At 45.4% G+C, this 27,148-nt stretch overlaps 1 protein-coding gene and 1 long non-coding RNA gene across 2 annotated transcripts in view; both read left to right on the forward strand.

Annotated features, from left to right (window-relative positions):
* Window positions 1-215: 215 nt before the first annotated feature.
* On the forward strand, window positions 216-10,928 carry LOC137206393 (uncharacterized). The gene is made up of 4 exons (XR_010934636.1): window positions 216-735; window positions 4,434-4,507; window positions 8,663-8,775; window positions 9,733-10,928. It is a non-coding gene; the product is annotated as an uncharacterized lncRNA (long non-coding RNA).
* A 3,476-nt stretch (window positions 10,929-14,404) lies between these two features.
* The window catches only part of SLC24A3 (solute carrier family 24 member 3), a 464,038-nt gene continuing 451,294 nt past the window's right edge, over window positions 14,405-27,148 (forward strand). Inside the window, exon 1 of the mRNA XM_067707351.1 lies at window positions 14,405-14,918. Coding sequence (XP_067563452.1) covers window positions 14,468-14,918 — 451 coding nt within the window. The 5' untranslated portion in view covers window positions 14,405-14,467. The remainder of the gene's footprint in view (window positions 14,919-27,148) is intronic.

The raw sequence follows: 27,148 nt of genomic DNA on the forward strand, positions 1-27,148 counted from the left end.
TTAGAGCGTTTTCTGTATTAATCATGATTGTTTTAACTTGGTCTGAAAATTCCAACATCTTTTGTCATACTCAGTTTGATTTTGATGTTCATTCTGTCTCTTCAAACTGCATTCTTTGTGTTTTAGTATGTCTTGTAATTTTTTCTGGATAGGCACGATATCCTGGGTAAATAGAACTGCCATAAATAGGCCTTTAGTAAAGTGGTGGTGAGGTGTAAGGGGAGGGGAAGCATTCTACAGTCCTGTGATTAGGCTTCAGTCTTTCAGTGTCCTGTGTCTCTGACCTGTGACCTTTGTAAGTGCTCCTCAGTTCCCGCCCCCCACTCTCTTGGGTGGGACAGATGGCTAGAGTGGGGTGGAGTTGGGTATTTCCTGAGTCGTCTAGGCTCTGATAAATCCCCAATAGTTTAGGCTCTGATAAAATCGTTTCTCTTGAGGACAAGCCTGATTAAGAAGAACAGAATGCTCTGTCATATTTCAAAGGGCTCCTTTTCCCCTCCCCATGCTAGAAGCATGAGGAGATTTTCATTTAGTATCACTGTGAAGATCTAGTCAAGCCCCAGGAGGTAAAAATCACGAAAGTGTAAGATCCCTCCTGTGACTACCCCACCCCCTGGACTTTTTAACTCTCAGACGTGTCCACCCTGAGCCTCCAGTGGTTCATCAATTACAGTTTGTATTTTCTACCTCGGTACTGGGTCCCTTCGAGGTTTGTGCTCAGGGATTTCTGCTCTGGTAAGTTGTGATTTTCTATATTTGCCTATCTGTTTCTTTAATTTTGAGGCCAACAGTTTGCCCTGTGACCTCACTTCTCTTAATGGTTCTTAAAAGAGTTGTCGATTTTCCAGTTATGTTATGTTAAAAGACGTAAGTCAAATTGTTAGGAAAGAGTGACAACTTCCAATCTCCTTATATGCTGAACTGAAAACTGGAAGCCCATATCCATGTAGATTTCAGGATCAACTTGTTTTTCCTTTTTTTAAAAATAGATTTATTTATTTATTTTCCATCTTTGTCTGTGTTAGGTCTTCGTTGCTGCACGTGGGCTTTCTCTACTTGCGGCGAGAGGGGGCTACTCTTCATTGTGGTGTGCGGCCTTCTCATTGTGGTGGCTTCTCTTGTTGCGGAGCACGGGCTCTAGGCACGCGAGCTTCAGTAGTTGTGGCTCGCGGGCTCTAAAGCACAGGCTCAGTAGTTGTGGCGCACTGGCTTAGTTGCTCCACGGCATGTGGGATCTTCCCAGACCAGGGATTGAACACGTGTCCCCTGCATTGGCAGGCAGCTTCTTAACCTCTGCACCACCAGGGAAGTCCAGAATCAACTTGTTAATTTCTGCAAAAGGGCAGCTGAAATTTTAACAAGTATGGCTTTAAATCTGTAGATCAATTTAAAGAATACTGCCATCTTAACAATACTAAGTTTTCCAATCCATGAACACAGGCTGTCTTTCCATTTCTTTAGGTCGCTTTAGTTTCTTTCAGTGATGATTTGTGGGTTTCCAAGGACTTGTTTTGCTAAATTTATTCCTAGTGTTTTATTCTTTTTGAAACTATTGTAAATGGAATTGTTTTAAAATTTTATTCTCAAATTGTTTATTATGATGATGGAAATTCAATTGATTTTTGTATGTTGATTTCGTATCCTGCATCCTTGCTAAACTCATTCACTAGCTTTAATACTTTTTGTGCAGATTCCTGCCAATAGAGATACTTTGTCCTTTTCAATCTGGTGCCTTTTATTACTTTTTCTTGCCTGAATGCTCTGGCTAGGACCTCCAGTATCATGCTGAATAGAAGTTTTGAGGGAAGATATCCTTTTCTTTTTTCCCAGTCTTAAAGGGAAAGCTTCCGTATTTTACTATTATGATGTTTCATAGGGTTCTTCATAGATGCCCTTTGTTGTTTTGAGGAAGTTCTCTTCTATTTGTAGTCTGTTGAGTATTTTTATCATGAAGGAATGTTGGATTTTGTCAAATGGATTTTTGAATGTCAAACCAATCTTGTATTCCTGGGATAATTTACACTTGCTCATGGTATATAATCCACTTTGTATGTCAATAGATTCAGGTAGTTAGTATTTTGTTGAGGATTTTTTCATCTGTATTCATAGATTTTTTTTTTTCCCCCGGTGATGTCATTGTCTGGTTTTGGTATCAGAACAATACTGGCCCAGGGACTTCCCTGGTGGCGCAGTGGTTGAGAGTCCGCCTGCCGATTCAGGGGGCGCGGGTTTGTGCCCCGGTCTGGGAAGCCGTGGAGCGGCTGGGCCCGTGAGCCATGCCCTCTGAGCCTGCGTGTCCGGAGCCTGTGCTCCGCAATGGGAGAGGCCACAGCAGTGAGAGGCCCGCGTACCGGAAAAAAAAAAAAAAAAAAAAAAGAAAGAAAAATACTGGCCTCAGAGAATGAGTTGTAAAATTTTCCCTCCTCTTCTATTTCTGTAAGAGTTTGTAAAGCATTCATTAAAATTCTTCCTTAAACATTTGGCAAAATTCATCTGTGAAGCCATCTGGTCCTGAGCTTTTCTTTGTGAGAAGTTTCTTCATTACTAATTTTACCTCTTGTTATAGGTCTATTCAGATATTTTATTGATTCTTGAGTCAGTTTTGGTAGTTTGTGCCTTTCTAAGAATTTGTGTATTTCACATGGATTATCTGATTTCTTGGTATACAATTGTTCACAGTATTTCCTTATGATTTGTATTTCTGTGGTGCTTGTAGCAGTATCACCTCTTTCGTTCCTTATATTAGTAATGTGAGTCCTCCCTTTTTGAGTTTTCTGGTCAGCTTAAAGGTTCATCAATTTTGTTGATCTTCTCAAAGAACTAAAAGAATCTTTTAGTTTTATTGATTTTTCTCTATTTTCATAATTTTACTTATTTCCACTCTAATCTTTATTATTTCCTTCCTTCTTCTGGCTTTGAGTTTAGTTTGCTCTTTTTGCTTTTTGTAGTTTCTTAAGATAAGATATTAGATTATTTATCTGATTTCTTTATTTGTTTTTAAAAAGTATAGGCATTTACAGCTGTAAATTTCCCTCTAAGACTGCTTTAGTCGCATCTCATAAGTTTAGGTATGCTTTTGTGTGTGTGTGTGTGTGTGTGTGTGTGTGTGTGTTTTCATCCAAGTGTGTTTTCTATTTTGTGTGTGCGTGTGTGATTTCTTCTTTGACCAGTTGGTTATTTAGCAGTGCCTTGTTTAATTTTCATCTATTTGTGAATTGCCCAATTTTCCTTCTGTTATTGATTTCTAATCTCATTCTATTCTGGTTAGAGAACATACTTTTCATGATTTTAATTCTTTTAAATTTGTTTAAACTTGGTTTTTATCCTAACATATGGTCTATTCTGGAGACTGTTCGACGCATAATTGTGAAAAATATATTTCCTGCTGTTGTTGGGTGGAGTGTTCTATAGATGTCTGTTAGGTGTAGTTAGCTTATAGTGTTCACATCTTTTATTTCCTTGTTTATCTCCACTATAGTTGTTCTATCCATTATTGAAAGTGGGCTACACAAGTCTTCTACTATTATTTTTGATTTGTCTACTTCTCTATTCTCTTATGCCATATTTTGCTTCATGTATTTGGGGTACTGCTGTTAAGTGCTTATACATTTACAATCATTATATCTTCTTGAAGGATTGACACTTTTTATTATTATAATATGTCCTTTGTCTCTAGTAATAATTTTTTTGCCTTAAAGTCTATTTTATTTGATATTAATACAGCCACTGAGCTCTCTTTTTCTTACTTTTGCATGGTAATCTTTTTCCCACCCTTTCAGTCTCAGCCTGTTTGTGCCTCTGAATCTAAGGTGTGTCCCTTATAGAGAACATATAATTGAAGGATACTTTTTATTTCATCCATTCTGCCCATCTCTGCCTTTGAACTGGAGAGTTTAATCTATTTCCATTTAATGTAATTAGGTAGGATTTATATCTGTCATTTTGCAATTTTTTCTCCCATTTTTCTATTTTTTATACTTTTTGTTTTCTATATGTCTGATGTTTTTGTTTCTCTATATTTTCATTATTGGAGTATTTTGTGTTAAATAGATATTTTCTAGGGTTTCATTTTCTTGTCATTTATTCTACTTTTAGAAAAAGTTATTTTCTCAGTGATTGTTTTGGGGACTATAATTAACATCTTAACAATATCTCAGATTCATACCACCTTAAATTCAGTTGTATATAAAAATTTTGCTCTTATATAACTCCATTCCTTCCCCCAGTGCTGTTATTACATCTTTATACATTGTGTTACCTTCAACACAGATAGCTATAGCTTTATACAGCTGTCTCTTAAAACATTTAGTATAAAAAGGTTACAAACATACATTTATAGTGTCTTATATATATATACCTATGTAGTTATCTTTATCATGCTTGTTATTTTTTCACATGAATTTGAGTTACTCTCATGTGTCCTTTTATTTTAGCCTAAAGGAGTCCCGTCAGTATTTCCTGTAGAGCAAGTCTGCTAATGAAGAGTTTCCTGTTTTGTAAAAATCTGGTAATGCCTTAATTTCTTCTTTATATTTGAAGGATAGTTTTGCTGGTTATAGAATTCTTGGTGGACAATGCTTTTCTTTTAGCACTTTGAGTTTGTCATCCCACTGCCTGCTGACTTCCATGATTTATGATGAGAAATCAGTTGTTAATCTTATTGAGCTGCCCTTGCATGTAATGAGTCACTGCTCTCTTACTGCTTTCAGTATCCTCTTTGTCTTTCAACACTAGGAAGTTTACAGCTCTGACTTATCCTTCTCCTCCTACTTGCTCAGAGCCTCAAGTCAGCCAGAAGTGAGAACTCAGGGCCTTCTTGGGTCATTCCACAGCATGGGTACAGCCCTGGGCATGCACACTGTCCTACACATGTGTGTGGCTTTCCATAGTCCCAGGAATACTGGAAGTTTTCAAAGCCCTCTATGAACATCTCATTCTGTATTTTTTGTTTCTAAGCTTTTGGTTAACCTAATGTTTGTCCCTTCTGTTAGTCACTGCCATAGGCAGCTATGATGTTCAACAATTGTCACTGATTGTTTTCAGCAAATTTCCACAGGTAGGAAGCTGTTTGTCTTTAATGAGCTCTAAGTCAGGTCAAATAAAGAGAGGTCTTCTCTGAACCACCAGGCATGTCCAGTAATGACAACTGCCCCTTCCACTGGCTGCTAGGCTGCTTGTTCTCACTGTGACTGTGGGCTATTTGTTTTAAGGCTACAGTGGAGCTGAGACATGGGGGTGGGAACAGGGCAAGTTAAAAGGCTATGAAACTTGCTCTTCTTATTTAGCTTCAGTCATTTTTTCTTGACTAAATGCCCCTCCCCCAAGATTGCTGGTTAATTTTCAGAGTCCTGAAAAAGTTGATTTTAATTATTTTCCCAGTGTTGGCATTACTGTTACGGAGGGAAAGACTTTTGGACATATTCCCTTTACAATTCTTCTGCTCATGGAGCTTCAAAGAGCCAGTGAGACACTGCCCAGGTGAGATTTTGCAGCACAGTAGAACATCTCAGTAATCGCATTACATGTGGTGACTACTATAATGAGGAGCTCACAAAGATCAAAAGCCTTTATGCTGTGACCACCATGGGAGAGGTTAGCAGTTCCTCCTACCAGAAAGTTGAATTTCCTGTTAACTGTATACCACTATGAGTGATGATATAATAGCTCTCTATCTTAGAGAGAAGAAACTGAAATTTTCATGATTAAGGAAAAAGGCTCCTGGGGGTTTTGACATTCTCCTAATCCTACATATCATTGGAAAACCCAGAAATATCTCCTGGTTCCTTTCAGCCCTGTTTCTAGCAAAATATTCACTCATAGTTTTGGAACCAGAGATTGTTGCTTAGGAAGGAATAAGCATGATTGACATGTGGAGCAAGGAGCCCTTGTTGTAACTTCAGTGCCTCTGAGGTTTCTCTTAAATACAAAGAGAGAAGAATGCATGTTTTAAGAACAAAACCAAACACCTTTGAAGCATGAGGTTTTCAAATTGGTCACCAATAGTATAATACCCAGTAAGTCTGACCAAAGACTTCTCCAGGAAAACTATTTCAAGTGATCAAAGAAAAAAAGGTGTCTATCAAAAGAATTTGTTAATACTAAACAAAAAAATGGATGACTTAAAAATAAAAAATGCCATCTATTTCATTGTAAATAATTACCTCAGCTTGACTTACGCACTTTACTAACACTAGGTTTGGGATCATGTAGGCAGTTAGTTATTAGATTTTCCCACTCTGAACAGCATTCTTGTCCTTTAAAGGCACAATTCTAAGCCTTATAATCCTTGATTCCTTAACTGGTAGATTCATATCTATGGAGAGGTTGTGAAATCTTATCTAGGAGATCTTGAAGTTGAGTGTTGCACTTGCAGCTCCCTGGGATTCCAAGATAGGATAGAACTACAGCATGTAGAGGGGCCCTTTTGTTTTTCTGTCCCTGCCCCTCATTTATTATTTGAACATAGCTCCCCTCCCTTCTCAAATTCCCAGCCTGCTCATGCACACTTAAGTCTCCTCCAGTATTTATTAAATACCTCAGGGAAATGGTAAGTAACTTTTTATAAAATGGTTGAATACCACAATAATCATTGATAGGGACAAGATCCACCAATGGATGCTAAAATTAATGGGTGAAGTTTTGAGGAGAAACAAGTTCACATAGTTTCAAAGTCTTACCTCCCTTGATATAATGCACTGAGAATTCACCATCATTTCATTGCCAAAAATGTTTGACCTCATGCAAATCACGAGAAGACATTAGACAAACCTAAATTGGGAAACAGTCTACAAAATAAACCATCAGTACTCCTCAAAAGTGTCAAGACCATGAAAGATAAGGAAAAACTGAAGAACTGTCAGAAATTGGAGGAGACTAAGGAGAAAAAAAATAACTGAGTGGAATTTGGGAGACTGGATAATTCTATCTGGAACAGAAAAAGGATATTAGAAGAAAGAGTAGATAACATTTGAATAAGGTCTGTATTTTAGTTAGTAGTGTTATACCTGTGTTAATTTTATAGATTTGATTATTGTACTATAGATACCCAATGTAATAACCTTAGGGGAAGTTCAGAGGGGTCTACAAGAACACCGTACTATTTTTGCAACTTTCTGTAAGTTTAAAATTTGTTCAAAATAAAAAGTTAGAAAAAACATTGCACACAATTTTTAGCATGTCAAAGGACTATTTTTTCCATTCCTTTGATCTTTTTTGTCATTCTACTCAAAAACTTGATATTTTTGGATATAATATTCTAATGAGAATATAACTAATGCAGACGATGGGTGGAAACATTTTGAAAGAAACTAAAAAGTATTATACCAACGTAAGGTGGTATTCTCAAATTCTTATGCTGCTTTTTCAGTTTAATTTACACCCTGTTTTGTGTTTAAAATGCATTGTGCACTGGTGGTGTTGTGAACTCACATAGTTTACGACAGGCGTGGGATTTAACTTAGAAATTCTTCTTTGGAATACTTTCCAGATTGGAGGGACTCGCTATTCACAGCTGAACGTTTAATGGTGTAGCTGGAATTTTTATTCCTTAGGGACTTCAGAATCTATTGCTTGTAGACTAATTTAAATGCTCAAACATTAGGAATTTGGTTTTGTTGGTTTTGTATAGTTAAGAAGTGTTTAAAAGCAAATGAGACATGGAAAGTTGAACAAAATAAAATGGTACATGCCATCTTGAGAGTTATAATTTGTAGTTAGCCATAACTAGGGGAAGTTACGAAGTCCCAGTCATCTCATCTAAGAGGAAGTACCAACCGAGTCCATGCTTCTCCATCTTAACGTGTACAGAAATCTTCCGTGGATTTTGTTAAAATGCAGATTCTGACGCAGCAGGCGCCCAGTGGGCTCCGGGATTCTGCATTTCCAACCAGTTCCCAGGAGATGATCCTGCCTGTCGTCACAATCCTGACGACATTGTGAGTGGCAAGAACCTAAATGGCTGGAAAGGACACGCTATGTATGAGTCCTGTCTACTGCAGGTGTACATTTTCAAAGTGGATTTAGTTTTAAACAAGTGAAACGTTTAAGTACCTTCAGGCAGTGCAAGCGGTAGCAAAATTTTGAGGAACTCTCTCCAATGAAACAAAGTCTGGAGGAAGGGAGTGCTGCGTGTGACGCCCCAGTCACCCCAATGTCAGGCGTTGCCTGAGCAGAAACTCGGAAGGAAAGAGACTGGATTCAGTCTGAGATGAAGCTGAACCAGTCCACGCCCTACCCGTAGGGTGGAAGCAAACACATCCCCAGGAGCATGTCTACCACCGCCACCAGGGGGCGCGCCGCCACAGCTTTTCCAAGCCGGCGGTGTGGACCGTTAACCTCACCTTGGGCGGCGCGGGGACGAACCGAGATAAGGAAACGGATACAGCACCTTACGGTGGTGGTGGGGCCATCCTACTGTCTCAGAACCTGACTCCGGGTTTCTCCGGTGACAGGGACTTGGTGATGGGTAATGTGTGAACAACTCTTAGGATGTTACACTGGCGTTTGGATTGGATTGAATCCAATTCCAATCTGCGGTTAGATTCCAGGTGTAAGGGAGGCGGGGTTTGCGGTGGGGACCCTCACGCGGATAACACAGGGCTGTTAAAATGAAAAGAGCGACTGACTTCGGCATCTTTTTCTTTTGAACGTTGTGTGTCTTCAGAAGGCCTCCTGGCTGCAAACATCCTGCCGAGGAAGGGCTGCCACCATCTTTCTAGTTCTCATCGAGGGAAGAAACGGCCTGCACATAGATCTGTGGACCAATTCGATGCACAGGTCCGGCTTCCTGAAAAGTCCGACCCCCCCAGGGTGGGCTGCTCTCCTCGGCCATCTTCCGGCCCCTCAGAAACCAGCAGGGGTGTAGGGCAGCCAGAGAAGCGCTGAGAGCATGGCTCACGCAGGCAGGCGGGGCCAGTATCAGACTGTGTCAGTTCCCTTAATTTAAGTCAACTTGTCTTAACTACTTACACATGAACAGATTCTTTTAATTGTTCCTTATTTTTTAAATTAGAAAAATAGGACCTGCTGATGCCAGAAAAATAATTCTAAAAATAAAAAACAGTATAAAAGTGAAAGTCCCTCCTCATTCACTAACCTCCACCCCAAATCCTGAAAGCCCACCTCTAGAAGTAACCATTACTGCAGACATACACTCAAGTGATTTTGCTGAACTTGGCAAAAATGACATTATACAATTCATAAAGCAGCTTGCTTTTGCCACGTAAGATGCATATTGTAGTCTATCAGGATGAGTTTTGAAACTTAAAAATGATCAAACGTTTTACAGATCTGTCTTTTTGATTGAAAACAGGATTCCTAAGCCTAATGTTTATATGTTAACAAAACTATGCCCCCAGGGCGCTTCTTAGCTCCCCCTGCCACACTCAGCATCCTGTCTGCCCTAGTTTACAGTGACAAAATAAAATGAGTGGGGTTTACATACATGTTTTCTTTCTGAATTTCTGATAGAATGAGCAAATTGCTCAAATTGTGAATGCTTAATTTTTGTCCTCTGAGGATTTAAAATTTTAATCTCTTTATTATTTTCCCTGGCTTTGGATTTTTTTTTTAATAGGACTTTTTTTTTTTAATAGCACTTGTGTGAAACAGGAGACAGATGTAGCCATAGCTATAGGATATGCTTATTTACTCTCTGTTTCTTCCAAATAACCAAAATAAGTCAATTAAAAATATTGACAAAAAGGGGGAAGGTAATATATTTTTCCTTTTTAGATTTTCTCTCCAGGATCCACCAAAAGAACATGCCAAGCTGTCCCTTTCTTTTGAACAACAGAGCTCAAACTTGAACACAGAAGAATCCCTGGAAGCTTCTGAATGATGGAGGTTTCCAGGCCTCCTGAATCCCATTTCCTCAGGATGGGCTGGGAATGGATGTTATTAACAAGATCCCTTGTACTTTTTATGTCTGCCGACATTGGATTGAAAGGATCCTCCATGGCTCTGCCCCAGCGGGGGGCGGGGGGCAGGGGAGGGAATCTTTCCTGACGGTACCTTAACTCTACTTTCCTCCCATTTAGAAGAAACAGGGGATGGAAAGAATGTACATGAACTGGGTTGTGCTTTTTCCATTAAAAGCTGCCTCCAAATTTTATGCTCACCTTAGGAATTCCTCTAGGCTTGTCTTGAAAAGCCTAACCCCCTAAGTTTGCCAGGTGACCGGCTGTCCTGCAGTTACCCCTGGGTGGTGTAACCGGTTTGAGAAGCAGCCCATGACTGTTTCAGTTTCAGCTGAAGTTCCTTCTAAAACGAGCCAATCTGGGAGGTCACTTGTCTCTGATCCAGAGGCAATGGTTTGGTTATTCTTGGCTTACGATAAACTTGGAAAGGAGCTGAAGCATCAGGTAAAAAACAACCTCCACCTACGCAGCACGAGAAAGAAACAATCACAGCTCTACACACCGTGTGGAAAGATCCCACAGAAACAAGGCTGAGCAAAAGCTGCCTCCGTTCACCTGAAGTTCAAGGACAGGCACCCATGACCCAGGGTGAGAGAGAGGCGGGAAGAGGCGTTACCTTCAGAGGGTTATCGCCTGGTGGGGGGTTGGCACGAGGGGGACTTCAGGGGGGCAGAGAACGTCCTAAGTCATGATCTGGAACCTAAGTACATTGTCCATGCATAGATAAAGTCATTGAGCTAAATGTTAAAGCTGTGTGCAGGTTATTATACATAAATATACTTCAGTAAATTAAAAAAAAGATGATGGGCAGCTCTGACTATGACAGTGGTCCACTAGGAAAAAAATATCTACAGTCACATCCATGTAGTGAGTCAAAATCACTCAACAAATGCCAATCATTGGGAAAAAAAAATAAATAAAAATTGGAAACAGTTATAAAGTAACTGATTCACTTTACTGTACACATGAAACTAACACAGCATTGTAAATCAACTATACTCCAATAAAAATTTAAAAAAATAAAGCAGTTTCTTTTAAGTCCGTGTCTAACTGAACTATTAAAAATCCCGTGAGCCCCACCTTGCTGAGAGGGTGCTCTCACACACCTCCTGACCTGGAGTGTGGACACATGCACCCACAACTAGGAGTGAACGTTTTGTGCTCTTTGAAATGCCGACAGCTCAGGAAGCGGCTAAAGGAGCAGTTTTACCAGCTTTTTGATGAGGGCATCAAACAAGGATGGGGAAGGGATAAGTGGTCAGGCGCCCCTTGGTGAAGCTGGGGTTTTGTTGGCATCAGACCAGGCCTGGGATGGGAGGCCTGGGAGTTTGTGTCTAGGCAGACATGAAGGGGGTGCCACACCCGCGGGCTGTCCCAGGGTCACCCATGCAGGAGTCTCTCCCTGTTCTCCCATCCACCGACAGTCGGCCTTATTGTGTTTGGAGGTGTTCTATGAACACTTAGCGTCTGTCCTCTTTGCTCGGGTTTTGTCTCCCTGTGTGAGAGGCGGCCACAGCCAGGAGGCTGACTTGTTGCCTCACCAAGCAAGTGGCTCCCCTGATCTTCTCCTCTCCTCCCCTCCGTCCCCTCCTCCCTCTCCATTGGTGGCTTTGTCTGGTGTTATAGAGGCACAACCCTGCCTTGTGGAAACTGCTCTGTCAGGTCTGGGCGCTCTTGGCAGGGGAGGCTGGAGCCTGGGAAGGAGGCCGGAGGGCACAGAAGACCCTGGTGGTCTGGGCCTCACTCACTGGGCTGACATCAGCACGTGCATGTGGTCCTTGGTGACCGAGGCAGAGCGATGAGAAAGACAAACCCTTCTGTGCCCTCGTAACCGGTCCAAAGTCTCTGCATGGAACTAAAATTGGAATGATTTTAGGAGGTAACAACCGGGGGCATGGACGGTGACCCCAGCATCCAGCCCAGGGTGCCAGGCCGAGGAGGCGCCGTGCATGGCTCTTGGAAGGGTGCAGGCCCTGGCACATCTTGGGGTGTTGCTTCTCTTTCCAAGCAAGCGAATTCTCAGACTAATGTATCAGGGCCTGGAATTTTCTCCCTGAGGCTCTTTGCACAAAATGTGAGATCAAATGCAAACAGATTAAGAAATAAAAGGCAAAAGCTGCTGCGGGATTGATGAGGCTCCTGATGGTGAAAGATAAATAGCACATGAGTTATTTCAGCTCCCGTTCCTTCCAAAATTCCGTTTCCTGGGGGAGCTTCCAGAGACTGGGAGAGGGCAGGGAGGACAAAAATAACTGTTTTCCTGGGACGAGGAGCCCACGGGGGGTTCTGTCTCCCTCCTCCAGTGCTGCCAGAGGACTTGACAGCCTGCTGCCCCCAACCCTACCCCCACCCCCCAAGCATGCCTGCTGGAGGGAGGGGGTGCTTCCCTCCTGCGTGGGGAGCCATCCCTGTGCCGGGTGAGGGTCCCACCGGCCGAAGGTGCTGTCAGGCTGGGGACCGGAAGTGCCTATTTTTCTTCTCTGGGTGGTTGGCTTCTCAGGGGTCTTTGTCTCTGCTACACCCCACTTTGCTCTGAAACCTGTCAAAATGAATATGAACTAAAAATCATTACTAGGCACCCCGGGAGTGATCTCTCATCTCTCTGTCTCCCTCCCCTCCCCCAACCTTCCTCCCTTTCTTCCCATCAGTGCAGGTGCGGAGAGCATTTCCAGGGAATTGCCAACTCCTGGTTTCTCCCCTCCTCCCTCCTGCTCCCTCCCCCGACACCTCTCCCACCCCCAGATTACACAATTCCTTGTGCCTGTGGCTCATTCCCTAACCCAATTAGTTCCAGATTCCCTCTCTCACTTTTAGTTTTCCTATTTACACGAGAAAAAGCGATTTGAGTGTCTTTCCCTGTTAGTTGAATAAAGGATAGTATTCCAAACTCCTAAACTTTCCTGTCTATGTCTCTGAATGTTGACGGAGAACCACCCTCCCCCACCTTCAGCCTGGGCAAACTTCCACGGTTTAAATCCTCCTCGGTACCTGGTAACCAACCAGAGTGGGAGTGAAGGGTCAACCACAAGGGGGTCGTAGGAGAGGTGCATCCCGGAAGACACCAGGCCGAGAAAGGAGTAAAGGAATGATACGCCCAGGAAGCGAGATCTTCCAGGCTTGTTGGGTGAAATGACCCCTCTGTGGTAAGGAAGCCACCCAGGAAGGACTGTTTTGTGCTTTGCCATCACCTGCTGTCCCCAGATGCTGTTGGGTGTCATCTGGGAGGCGTGGGCCAGGAGGTCACCCACAGGTGGGAACACACTTGGACTCTGTGGGTCCTCCCAAGACCTAGGAGCGGAGAAACCTGTACAGAGCTTCCCTCCTTCCTCCTCACCTCCCTGACCATCTGCATGCAGCTAGATTTCCTGATGTGACCGGACTCCATGGAGAAAGTCACCTGGATTTCAGTGATCCTCTTTTGAACAAGCCCTTCTGTTTTCAGCCCTACCTCCTCCTTGGGGCTAGATCCACCATCCCAACCAGCAGCCCAAGCCAGGTACCAGGGAGGAAGCCGGAAACCCCAGGAAGGAGGGTGGGTGTGCCTGAGACCACTAGGTGTCCTCTCTGCACGGGGCACCTTCTGCAGGGCTGCAGGTGACGGCTGGAGCAGAACTGGGGGCAGAGGAGTGGGGGGATTAGGGCTCTGACCTCAGGGGTGGGGGCAGGCAGGGGCCTCCTCCCGAGGTTGGCTGGGGACCCTAGGGCCGCCTTGACCCGGGACAGGGCCAGCTGCCCACCTTCCCTCAGCCACAGCCCTGGGCTTGGTCCAGGACGATCGCGAGTGAAGTGTGAGCCCGGGCCAGAGGGGGGAGCCAGGACATCCTCAGTGAGCCAAGAGCCTCCGGGGAGTCCTGTTCCAGATCCCGAGCCGGGCGCGCAGGGGGATCCCCGCAAGGGGGCGGAGGGAAATCCAGGAGGCCCGCGGGAGGAAGCGAGCCCGGCGGCCGGGCGCGCGCACCCAAGCGCACTCGCGGCGCCCCTCTCCGGGCACAGGGTGGGGAGGGGGCCGGAGAGACCCTCGGCTCTTCTGAAAGTTTCGGGCGAACCCTTTTTCCCAGAAAGCTGCCTCTCGGCTGCGCGTGTGTCCCGAGAGGGGGCCTCCCGCGCCGGCACGAGCGCAGGACCGCGCGCGGGGCTCCCTCCCCGGCTCAGTCTCCTCCCCACGCGCCCCCTCTCCGCCGAGCTGGCCAGCGCCGCCGCGTCCCCGCCGCTGCCCCCCGCCCGCGCCCGCGCCCGAGCCCGAGCCGCCGCGTCGCCGCAGGCTGCCGCCTTGCCCCGAGCTCCCGGCGCGCTCGGCCCCGCTCGGCCCCGGCCCCGCGCGCGGACCATGGAGTAGGCGGACGGCCCCGCGACGCGCTCCCGCAGCCCGCGAGGCCGGAGCAGCCCCGGTGGCCTCGCCCGCCGGCCGCGTTGGCCCGCGGCGGGTCCTCCTCCCGCCGGTCCTCCCCGCTCCTCCTCCTCGGCTGCCGCCGCCCCCGCCTCCCGGCCGCCCCCGCCGCCCCCGCCGCGCCGCCGCCCGAGGCCGAGCGCGGACGCCGAGCGTGGGAGCCATGGAGCGCGAGGAGGACGGGGACCCCGAGCGCCGGGAGGCTGCGGCGCGGGCCGGCGGCGACAAGGAGGAGGAGGAGGAAGAGGAGGGACTGAGCGACAGCGACGACGAGGACGAAGACCGGGAGACCCGCGGCGGCCGCGAGGAGGAAGAAGAGGAGGCGGCGGCCGCCGGGCGGGAGCGCAGCGAGGACGCGCCGCCGCCGCCGCCGAGCGCGGAGCTGCCTCCAGCCGCCGTGCCCGCCGCGGCCGCCCGCGACCGGAGCGGCCGCCGCCCGCCGGGGCCCCAGCCGGGGCCGCTGCCCTGCCGCCCGAAGAGGATGCCGTCGCCCGACGAGGAGGAGCGCGAGCGTCGCCGGAGCCGCCGGAGGGACCTTCTGCTGAGCCAGATAGGCTTCCTGGCCCTGGTGGCGCTGCTGCTCTGGTCGCTGTCGAGCATGCAGGACCACGACGGTGAGTGCTCGCCGCCCGCCCCGAGTGGGCGCTGCGGCTCCGGCGGTGCCGGGCTCCCCGGCCGGGCCGGCGGGCGGGGGTGCCGGGCCGAGGACGCCCCCTGCCCCTCGGAGGGGCCCCGGAGGCGAGGACCACGCGGTGGGGCCGCGGCAGGCACGCTGGGCGCCTAGCTGCCCTGGGAACCCTCACCTGTGCCTCCCGGCTCTGCCCTTCCTGCCACGAGCTGGAGGGACTGGGGGCGGCGGCGGGGACGGTTCCCCTAAACGAGTGCCCGGTGGCCAGTAATAAAGTTGTTCTGGTGAGCTTTGGGCCCCTGTGCGCCGTGACCACCTGTGTACTTGGCTTGTGGAGGGAGGGCCGGTTGACTGGTGAGCATACAGTTCTCGAAACCTCTCAGGCGGGATGGACCGGGTAGGAAGCTCCATCCCCGCCTTTCCAGAACAGGTGCGGGGAACTCCTGATAGGAACAAAGTGCTGGCCCCCGGCTAGGGTTTGGGACTGGTTCTCTTCCATTGACCACTCGCTGGGAAGACGGATCCCTTTTGTGGACTTGCAGCCGGGGAAGAAGCCATTAGGCTGGACTGTCCCTCATTCTGTTCACTGCTCTGAGGGTGCCCTGCGGTGGGAGCCCCCTTTACCCACAACTTTTGTCTTATTTTTGTCCTTGGCCTTTCTTGAGCTGAAATAGACCTGGTGGAGGAATGTGCTCAGAACAGTTGTCCACGGTAAAGAGTTTGGACCCTGGGTGTGCAGCTGTCAAAGAAACGGAGGAAAGTCTTGGAAGAATAACTGTTGTAAAACGGTTTTATGTCCCGGCCATTCAAGTGGCACGGTTCCTGGGAAAACAGCCATGGAAATGGTCGTGAGGAAAAGCAGTCCCAGATACAGGCTTTGGTGTTAAGATAGACGGAGCTCCAATACAAGGTGTTATGAAGTGCAGAATGAAGGCATTTGGACAGTGATGGTCAAATATTTTTAAGGGTGCTATCAGTTAAAATAGGGACCTCCCCCAGTTGAGTGTCTCGTGCCTGGTGGGGAAAGCAGATGGTCGGTCTTGGTCCAGGTCTTAGCCGACTTCAGCATATATGGTAAAAGGAGAGAGCCTGTCCTGGTCTTCAGTGGAGCCGTTGAGACTCCCGGGTTCTCTCCACTTCTCCTGGATCCCAGACTCTCTGGCCATGAGGACTGCCATCAGGAAGGTGACCGTGCCGGGTGAGGGAGGCTCGACCTCTCCAAGGGCAGAGTCTGACCTGTCGAAAGCAGTTCCTGGCCGATTCTCAGAAAGAGGCTTTTCATTAACCCCCTTTTCATCTTCTCAGTTTTGATGAGTGCAAAGCCAGTCCGTACTTCATGCCACCTTTGGAAAGGGGAGTTCTAAGTCACTTACATGCCGGCCATTTTTCTGCAGGTTGGGGTTCTCTGAGCCATCGAATTCCACCACTTTCAAGGCTACAAAAGACATTTTTCTGGATAGAGGATGTGACCCAGGTGGTTAAGTCCGTCAGTGGCAGGGGGCTGCCTGGGCCCTGGGAAAGCTGGGATGTTCGGAGGGAGGGGGTGTCAGACACTCAGCAAGCTTGAAACTTGGTGACTAGATGTCATTTGGAGACGGACAGAAATGTTCCTGTTAGGGACTCATGCACAGCCCTTTCCTCCATACCTTCCCTTGATCTGTCTTCTCCTTCCTTCCATCCACATTCTTTTTCTTTAAATTTTATTTTATTTTTCTTGGCCGCACCATGTGCTGCTCAGCATGCGGGATCTTAGTTCCCCGACCAGGGATCGAACCCGTGCCCCCTGCAGTGGAAGCACAGAGTTCTAACCACTGAACTGCCAGGGAGTCCCCATCCACATTCTTCTTCTGCCTCTCCACCCTCTCCCATAAATGTGGCGCGTGAGAAGACCCCCAGCCCAGTAACTGAAGATAACAGTGAACGTCAGTGGGGGGAGTGTGTACCATCGGGCCGGCGGATGGCATACTAGTTGTAATTCTGTCTCAGATCACCTTTTCTTCCACTAGATACTGATAATTTCATTACACGATGCACAGCAAGATTTCGCAAGGCCCAGGTTTTTCGAGATAATTTTTTAAGATACTGATTAATGTGTGTGAATCTGCAAGTGATTATTTTGCTTGAGGGGTTGCCATTCAGCATACTTAACCATGTGAATAATGACTTTTACCCCGGAAACGTGGGGGATGCTGTACTTGAGGGTCCTTCAGTGTGGCTAAAGTGTTTGGAATTTAGCCTTGTATTAAAGGCACGTGACTTGGAGAGGCCAAGTGATTCGCTTAAGGTCACACAGCAGTTGGGGAGCAGAGGAAGAAACCAACGTGAGGTGACCTGGCTCTTTGATCCCACCTGTGTCCCCTGGTATTCATGCCACCATCTGGGTGCAGCTTTGTAATATTTATATAACCACATGGGGGGGTACCTTCATAATTATCAAAGGTGATATTTTTATTTATTCACCTTGAAAACCATGCAGTGATTAAGTGTTATTTCTCAGAAGCCTCTTTTCTAACATATATTGAGTTTTCTTTTTTTTTAAATAAAAAGGACAGTTCTTTTACCAAACCAGAATAGAGATGTGTGGAAGTTATGTTATATAATCTTGTATAACTTTTCTAATTGTATGGAATCGGAGATCCCTTTCAGGACATCTAACCAAACTCAGTATAGATTCTTTCCTGCTCAGATGGGACAGGAGCATTGTTAAGCTTAAGTCAGGAAGAATTAGCGCTGGAATCAAGAAAAATGTTAATTCTCACAACAACAAAAGCAATAATAATATTAACCAGAATTTGGCAGGCTCTTAAGTGCCAGGCCCTGGGCTAAGTCCCCTTTCTATGCGTTGCCTCCTTGAAGCTGCAGACACTTGAGCTTCCAGTGGTGGACAAGGAAAGAAGAGCCCTCGGTGCCCTATTTAGTTGTTGTTGATGAAGATCTTGGTTTTGATCTGTTTTCAGAGTCAGTTGAAATAAGGTGTCAGATTTGCTAACGCGATTTTCTTTTATTTTTTTGCAGTGTGAATGGATCACTTTGTATGTTTTGAGTAGTTTAATAAAAGTGTTTAATTTTTCTTTGCAGTAAGAAACCTGGTCCTCTCTTTCCGTAAGTGGTGTGGACAAAGCCCAGAGGTCCTAACTTGGGAGTAATTAGAGACATCCCCTCCTAAAGGTCCCTAGGGTGGTGAATAGTGAAGAAGGACAGTCGTACACAGGTACATACGTATAAATTTTGAGGTACTCTTTGGCTCAGCTGCTGTTGCTACATAACATCACCCCCAAATAGTGGTGTAAGACGACTCTTTCATGTTTTTACTCAAGGATACTTTGTGTCAGGGACTTGGTCAGGGCCTGGTGGGGATGCCTCTGTTCCGTGATGTCTGGGGCCTCAGCTGGAGACACTGAGGGCCTGGGGGACTTGGCGGCTGGGTCTGCAGTCGTTTGGAGGCAACATCACTCCCGTGTCTGGGGTTGATGAGGGTTGTTGGCTGGACCCTCAGCTGGGCTGTCAACCGGACACCTACGTGTGGCCTCTCCACGTGCCTTGCTTGGACTTCCCCAGAGCGTGGCAGCTGGGGTCCAGGAGAACAAGGTGGACGTGCCTGGCATTTTTATGTGTCAGCCTCAGGTGTTGCGTAGTGCCACTGCCACTATTTTCTGTTGGTTAGGGCGGTGACATGTCAACCCGAGTTCGAGGAGAGGGGACATTGATGCCACCACTTACTCCATGGAGGATTGTCAGGATACAGGGTAAGGTGAGCACATGTGATGGGAGATGCTGTTGTGACCATCTTTGGAAAACCAGGATCTTAAAAGGATGATAACTTAGGAGTGATTGTAGACATTCCCCAAGATGGTAAGAGGCAAATAATACATACATACATACACACACACATATATACGTGTGTGTATGTATATGCGTGTATGTGCAGGTATGTGTATGTACGTATGCTTATATGTGCATATGTGTATTTATGAGTGTGCATGTGTGTATATGTACATGTGTGTATATGTGTACATGTGTGTATGTGTATATGTATATGCGCATGTGTGTATGTGCGTCTTTGTACGTGTGTGTGTGTGTGTGTGTGTGTGTGTGTGTGTACAATTTCTATTGAAATACCATCCAATCATGCTGCTCGCCTTACGTGGTTGGGTCCAGAGATGATATTTGAAGAGCGGCTGCAGTGGGGATTTGAACTGCACATTTCAGTGGCAGAGCTGAGAGCTCGCATTTAGCTTTGTGGCTCCCTGCCCCTCAGAAGACCCTGACCATGACCTTTCGGTCCCTCCTGTGGCTTCCTGGGAGGGCTGGCTGGACTCTCCAGCTCTTTCTTCCCTCCCTGCCCTCCCCTGTCCGTGCATCACCACTAAGGCCTTTCTTCTGCTCCTCAGAAGGGGGATGCTTCTGGCCCTAGACCTCTAGCGCCTGCTGGTCCCACTGTTACCACCCCAGCTAGTTCAGCCTGCATCTTTCACTTCCAGGCCCAAGAGCTTCCGGACTAGACCTGGTCCCCCACTGGCCTGTTTGCTCTCTGAACACACTCTGTTTTACCTTTGTAGCATTTTGTTGGCAATTATGTGTTTCTTTGGTTATGATTTGAGTACCGTCTCCTCTTCACCAGAGTCTAAGCTCCAGGAGGTCAGGGATCCTGTGACCTTTCCTCACCTTTGTCACCCCATCACCCCACCCAGAGTAGATGCTCAAAAGGCATTTGTTAAGTACGGAAGCTGCTTTGATGTCTGAGCGACAGTACCTGTGATAAAACCTAGCGACTGCATATCAGAGGCCCACTTACAGGCGCACTGTATTTTCATGACTTCTAGTTCTGCCTCCAATCCAGCAAATTCAGTGTTGTTACCCATTTTTCATGGACTGACCCTGAGCTGAGAAAGGTGAGAGCCTCCATCAGAGCCCCTTCATTAAGTGGCAGGGTTTGAATTCAAGCCTGCCTGCATCAGAGCTGCGTGCCTCTGCGTCCCTAGCCCCAGCCTAGGAGGACTCGAATAGAAAATGGGAATCACACTGCCTTTTTCAGTTGACTCGGGAGTAAAGGAGTAACAGAAGGTTGCTTTCATAGAAGCAGTATTTTAGAAAAACATTCCTTTTCAACCTTTTCTATTTTCTGCCTAAACATATATAGATGTGTCTCCTTCCTCCTGGCTTTTCTTAGCTGCTCATCAACCCAGATTTTTCTCAAAGATTTCCTCCCCTTGTGAGCCTTAAATCCTTGTGGGAAGATTTTTTTTTACCCTGGAGGGTTGGCAAAGCCAAAAGAATTGCAAAACCAGCCATTTGCTAAGGATTCCAAGGCCTGGTGGAAGTTGGCTGATAGGATAGGATTTTGGCAACGCTCTTTTTCCTTAAGGAGATTTCTCTTCCTTGAGCAAAACAATTTCAGAGGGGGAAATAACAGTATGTAGACTTTTATAATGAGGGAACTAAGGTCCGGGGAGTTCAGAAAATGTCCCTGAAGTCGCAGAGCCAATGGGTAGTCCTGCCAAGAAGGGAATTCGAGTTTTCTCGCCTCTTCCTGCCTTCAGTTTCTGTAGAGCTTATTTGGCAGTGGTTTTTGTTTCTCGTTTGCAGTGGTCTCAAACATGGTGTCCTCGTGTGGGATTTGAGAATTTCAAGGATTGAGGATTCAGTGGAAGAAGGTTTTCTATGAGTGAAGCGGTGATGGGTATCTTTGGGCAGTTTAAACCATGGAGTCATGATTTCCCAGACTTGGATGGCATCTTCCAGACTTCCTCCTCCTGTTAGGTCTCAGTCTACCTGCTGTTCTCTCTTCATCCTCATCCCTGGGCTGGTGATGCTCTTCACTGTTGTGCGTCCTGGGGGCTTCACCCTCCCTCACTGGTCTTCCCAACCCTGCCGCCACCTTTGTAAACGGTCCCTTATGAAATTCCCTTAACAGCAGCAGTTTCTTCCCAGACCCAACTGGTGTAAGATACAGGGACCTTCTCTCCTTCATTCAGTAAACATGTGGCTGGGGTGACAGCTGTGTCTGAGACGGATACCCAGAGTATCCTCGTGGTGCTCAGACTTCAGTGGGAAGAGAGGCATTGAACGACTAATTTTCAAGAATTATGAGAAATACGACATGGCATGGAGGAGATGCTGGTGATCAGGAGAAGCTGGAACCTGGAAAATAAAGGAATTAGGTTGGCGAAGAATGGAAAACAAAAACAAACTTATAGAAAAATAGGTAAAGGAAATGGGAAGGGAATTTGCAAAACCAACCAACCAAATTGCAAATGGCCAAGAGGCACAAGTAAAAATCCTCAGCCTTGATAGTAACCAGAGATATCTAAATTTTAAAATTATGGGTTATCATTTTTCAATATCAGACTAGCAAAAATGAAAATGAAGTGTTGGCAAAGGTGCAAGGGAGACCACTTCTCTCATTTACTGCAGGTGAAGATGTAAATACATTGGTACCCAGCATGGTGGGAGACTGCAGCAGGTTGATCAGGTGTTAGGCACAGACCCTCCATGAAGCCTCAACCTTTTAACGAGATCCATGTGTAGAAAGGGGAGAGGTGGGATGAGAATGCTAGTGCAGGGGTATTTGAGACTTGGATAGAAATGCAGCTTGCCTGGACCCGTCCATGACCATGGAGCAGGTTGGTCCTGACCCTGTGAATCTAGAGCGTAGAGTTTAGCTGAGTGTTCCAGGGAACAGGGGAAGGGCCCTCGTCATTTCTGGAGCTGTCCAGACCCATACAAGTTGCTTATTCAAATGGTGAGATCCAGCCATTATTCTCGCTTGTCAGTCACTCTTCATTTCTGGGAGAGGGGGAACAGATAAAGTCAGCTCATCAGTGACCTAGTTCAGGGGAATTTCGCATTGCAACTTTGTATTTTTCTTTTCATTTTTCTCTTTGTGCTTTCTGCATTGTTTGGCCTGAGCAGAAGTCATTTTCACTTTGGTGACATGAAACTGAACTTGTGAAGGACAGGAAGTAACAAACAGGTTTCTTGTGCAAAATTTTGACCTAAGAACAAAGGGCATGGGCGACCAGTAGAAAGGGGGCGTCACAGTGGACATCAAGAACTCACAAGCACCATTTTTTTATATATTCTTTTTCAGATTCTTTTCCATTATAGTTTATTCCAAGATATTGAATATAATTCCCTGTGCATTACAGTGGGACCTTGTTGTTTATTTTATAAATAGTAGTCTGTATCTGTTAATCCCATACTCCTAATTTATCCCTCCCCCAGCCCGTTGCCCCTTTGATAACCATAAGTTTGTTTTCTGTGTTTGTGAGCCTGTTTCTGTTTTGTAAATAAGTTCATTTGTATCTTTTTTTTAGATTTCACATATAAGTGATATTAAATGATACTTGTCTTTCTCTGTTTGGCTTACTTCACTTAGTATGATAATCTCTGAGTCTATCCATGTTGCTGCAAATGGCATTATTTCATTCTTTTTAATGGCTGAGTAGTATTCCATTGTATATATCGACATCTTTATCCACTACTCTACTGGACATTTAGGTTGTTTCCACGTCTTGGCTGTTGCAAATAGTGCTGCAGTGAACACTGGGGTGCGTGTATCTTTTCGAATTAGCATTTTCTCCAGTTATATGCCCAAGAGTGGGATTGCTGGATCATAGGGTAACTCTGTTTTTAGTTTTTTTTATTAGTGCCATTTTTAAGAAAGAACATGAAATACACATTTTTGGGCATTTTGACTTCGATTACTGGTAGGACATCTAGGTGGAATATAGCTGATGATTGAAAGTCAAGATGATAAGTAGTTGCTACAGATAAAGGTCTGTGAGGTTATGCATGGGGGTGAAAATTGTACCTTTGGTTAGTTCTGTGGGTCTCAATCTTCTGTGCCTGTTGTAATCACCGGGGAACTGTAAACCTCACGTCTGGGTCCTGCCCCCCCAGGGATTGTGATGTTACGCTCCAGGGTGTAGCCTGGGCATTGGGATTTTCCTGGAACTCACACATGTGTCTTTCTTGGTTTATTCCTTTATTTTTGGTATGCAGTTTTGGGATCACACACTCATGGTGCCTCCTAAGACAGGGGGTGTGGAAATAACAAAACAAAGGTTTGAGACATTGTGGATTTGAAAATATATTAATTCTATCCCCACACTTAGAAGATCTTTAGGTTGCATCAAGGGTTTGGGTTGGAGCACATTTGCTTTAGAATTTTGAAGGCATGGCTCTTCCAGCCTCTGGTGTTGCCTCTGAGAAGTCTGACGCTGTCCTAGTTTTTAATTGTTTTGTATGAAACCTGTTTTTTCCCTTCTAAAAGCATGTGTGCTCTTTGCTTTGTTCCTGATGTTCAGTCATATCACAATTAGATGACTGTTGAGGTTCTGTTTTCACGCATTTTCCTGGGTACACTTGCTTGGTTCTTTTAATCTGGAAACTTAGTCCTTCAGGTCTGGGAACTTGTCTTTTGTTATTTCCTCCATCCTAAATTCTCTCTTTACTCTTTCTGGATTACCTATTATTTGGGTGTTTGACTTCCTGCATTGATCTTCTGATTTTCTTATCTCTTCTCTCCTGTTTCTTTCTCATCCTTTTACTCTAATTTTTTTAGGTTTTCTTAGCCATAGCTTCTAATTCTTATGCTGAGCTTTTGATTTCTGCTGTCATATTTTTAACTTCCAAGAGCTCCTTTTTCCTCTGAAAATTATTTTTAGTACCATCCTGTTCTGCCTCATCAATACAGTATAATTTCTTATATCCCAAAGTGTTTGTGTGTCTGTATGTGTGTGTGTGTGTATATATATATATATATATATATATACACACACACATATATATATATATTTATTTATTTATTTTTTGCAGTACACGGGCCTCTCACTGTTGTGGCCTCTCCCGTTGCGGAGCACAGGCTCTAGGCGCGCAGGCTCAGGAGCCATGGCTCACGGGCCCAGCCACTCCGCGGCATGTGGGATCCTCCCGGACCGGGGCACGAACCCGTGTCCCCTGCATCGGCAGGCAGACTCTCAACCACTGCGCCACCAGGGAAGCCCCCCAAAGTATATTAATAGTAGTCTTCGAGGTTTTCTTTTCTTTGTATGGACTCTCTCCAAGTTGCTGTTGTCTGTTTGTTGTTATTTTTCATATTATGTGCTTTCTTCTTATGTCAAGGGATCTTTGGCCTCTACTCATATTTAAGTGAGGCCATTAACAAGAGGATTGGGAACTATGCACATAGGAGGGTCTGCTCATGGTGCCTCTGTAAGGTGATCTGACTGGGCCATGTCACTGGGCAATGCTCCTTTCTCTAGTTTTAGATCTTTATCATGGGGTGGTGAGATTTCCCAGAGGAGGGTCACCCAGTGCCCTGTCCTGTGGGCAAAGACCTGGTTACTTCCGTGAATCCAGTGGAGATGAAGTGGGGGTTGTGTGTATGTAGGGGGTCGTTCAGCAGAAACACTTCTATACTCAAGGGCAGTTGTGAGTATGAAGGAGCTGACAATTTATTTTGATACATTGCAGGACCATCCCAAGCTGCTTGAAGTCTCCCTCCCTCCCTCCTCTCCTCCCTTCCTGCCCTCCTCCTTTTCTTTCTTTTAACTCTTATGCACATGAAACTGGTAAGAATTGTTGCCTCCTGGGATGGCTAATGGTCAGGGTAGGGGGAAGGCATAGTTTTTTACCATATCCTTTTTTATTAATTGAATTTTCTGTGTAGGGATAATTGTAGACTCACTGCAGTTGTAAGAGAGAATACAAAGAGATCCCTTGTATGTTTCCTCCGATAGTAACATTCTTGCAAAACTTGAGTATAATGTCATAACCAGAGTAGCAACAGTGATGCAACCCACGAACTTTATTCAGATTTCCCGTTTCTTTTTCCAGTGCATGTGCGCCCACGTGTGTGTGTATTACATTCTATCCAGTTTTATCACCTGTGTAGGTTCCTGTAACCAACCCAGTCAAAATATTGGACTGATTCAACATCACAAGGATAACTTGTGTTGCCCTTTTATAACCACACACACTTCATGTACCTTTTTGTACAAAAGGAACAGTCATGTTAAGTAACTCCTATCACCTACTCCCAAAATAAAGCTAATTAGAAAATTATAACTTTAATAATTAAGGGAGAGATTGAAGACGGCAGAGGAGTAAGATGTGGAGATCACCTTTCTCCCCACAAATACATCAGAAATACACCTACATGTGGAATAGTTCCTACAGAACACCTACTGAACGCTGGCAGAAGACCTCAGACTTCCCAAAAGGCAAGAAACTCCCCACATACCTGGCCGTGTGGCTGACAGCGTCTTGGAGCTCCAGCCTGGTGTCAGGCCTGAGCCCCTGAGGTGGGAGAGCCAAATTCAGGACATCGGTTCACCAGAGACCTCCCTGCCCCACGTAATAGCAAACGACGAAAGCTCTCTCAGAGATCTCCATCTCAACGCTAAGACTCAGCTGCACTCCACGACCAGCAAGCTACAGTGCTGGACATCCTATGCCAAACAACTAGCAAGACAGGAACACAACCCCACCTATTAGCAGAGAGGCTGCCTAAAATAATAATAAGTTCACAGACACCCCAAAAACATACCACCGGATGTGGTCCTGCCCATCAGAAAGAAAAGATCCAGCCTTATCCACCAGAACACAGGCACCAGTCTCCTCCACCAGGAAGCCTACACAACCCACTGAACCAACCTCACCCACTGGGGGCAGACACCAAAAACAACGGGAACTACGAACCTGCAGCCTGCAAAAAGGAAACCCCAAACACAGTAAGTTAAGCAAAATGAGAAGGCAGAAAAATATACAGCAGATGAAGGAGCAAGGTAAAAACCCAGCAGACCAAACAAATGAAGAGGAAATAGGCAGTCTACCTGAAAAAGAATTCAGAGTAATGATACTAAAGATGATCCAAAATCTTGGAAATAGAGTGGAGAAAATACAAGAAACGTTTAACAAGGACCTGGAAGAACTAAAGAGCAAACAATGATGAACAACACAATAAATGAAATTTAAAATTCTCTAGACGGAATCAATAGCAGAATAACTGAGGCAGAAGAACGGATAAGTGACCTGGAAGATAAAATAGTGGAAATAACTACTGCAGAGCAGAATAAAGAAAAAAGAATGAAAACGATTGAGGACAGTCTCAGAGACCTCTGGGACAACATTAAATGGACCAACATTCGAATTATAGGGGTCCCAGAAGAAGAAGAGAAAAAGAAAGGGACTGAGAAAATATTTGAAGAGATTATAGTTGAAAACTTCCCTTATATGGGAAAGGAAATAGTCAATCAAATCCAGGAAGCACTGAGAGTCCCATACAGGATAAATCCAAGGAAAAACATGCCAAGACACATATAAATCAAGCTACCAAAAATTAAATACAAAGAAAAAATATTAAAAGCAGCAAGGGAAAAGCAACAAATAACATACAAGGGAATCCCCATAAGGTTAACAGCTGATCTTTCAGCGGAAACTCTGCAGGCCAGAAGGGAGTGGCAGGACATATTTAAAGTGATGAAAGAGAAGAACCTACAACCAAGATTACTCTACCCCACAAGGATCTTGTTCAGATTCAACGGAGAAATCAAAAGCTTTACAAGCAAGGAAAAGCTAAGAGAATTCAGCACCACGAAACCAGCTTTACAACAACTGCTAAAGGAACTTCTCTAGGCAGGAAGCACAAGAGAAGGAAAATACCTATAATAACAGACACAAAACAATTAAGAAAATGGTAATAGGAACATACATATCGATAACTGCCTTAAATGTAAATGGATTAAATGCTCCAACCAAAAGACATAGACTGGCTGAATGGATACAGAAACAAGACCCATATATATGCTGTCTACAGGAGACCCTCTTCAGTCCTAGGGACACATACAGACTGAAAGTGAGGGGATGGAAAAAGATATTCCATGCAAATGGAAATCATAAGAAAGCTGGAGTAGCAATTCTCATATCAGACAAAATAGACTTTATTAAAATAAAGACTATTACAAGAGACAAAGAAGGACACTACATAATGATCAAGGGGTCTTTCTAAGAAGAAGATATAACAGTTGTAAATATTTATGCACCCAGCATAGGAGCACCTCAATACTTAAGGCAAATGCTAACAGCCATAAAAGGGGAAATCGACAGTAACACAATCATAGTAGGGGACTTTAACACCCCACTATCACCAATGGACAGATCATCCAAAATGAAAATAAATAAGGAAACACAAGCTTTAAATGATACATTAAA

The sequence above is a fragment of the Pseudorca crassidens genome, chromosome 15, assembly GCF_039906515.1.
Source record: "Pseudorca crassidens isolate mPseCra1 chromosome 15, mPseCra1.hap1, whole genome shotgun sequence".
Taxonomy (NCBI): Eukaryota; Metazoa; Chordata; class Mammalia; order Artiodactyla; family Delphinidae; genus Pseudorca; species Pseudorca crassidens.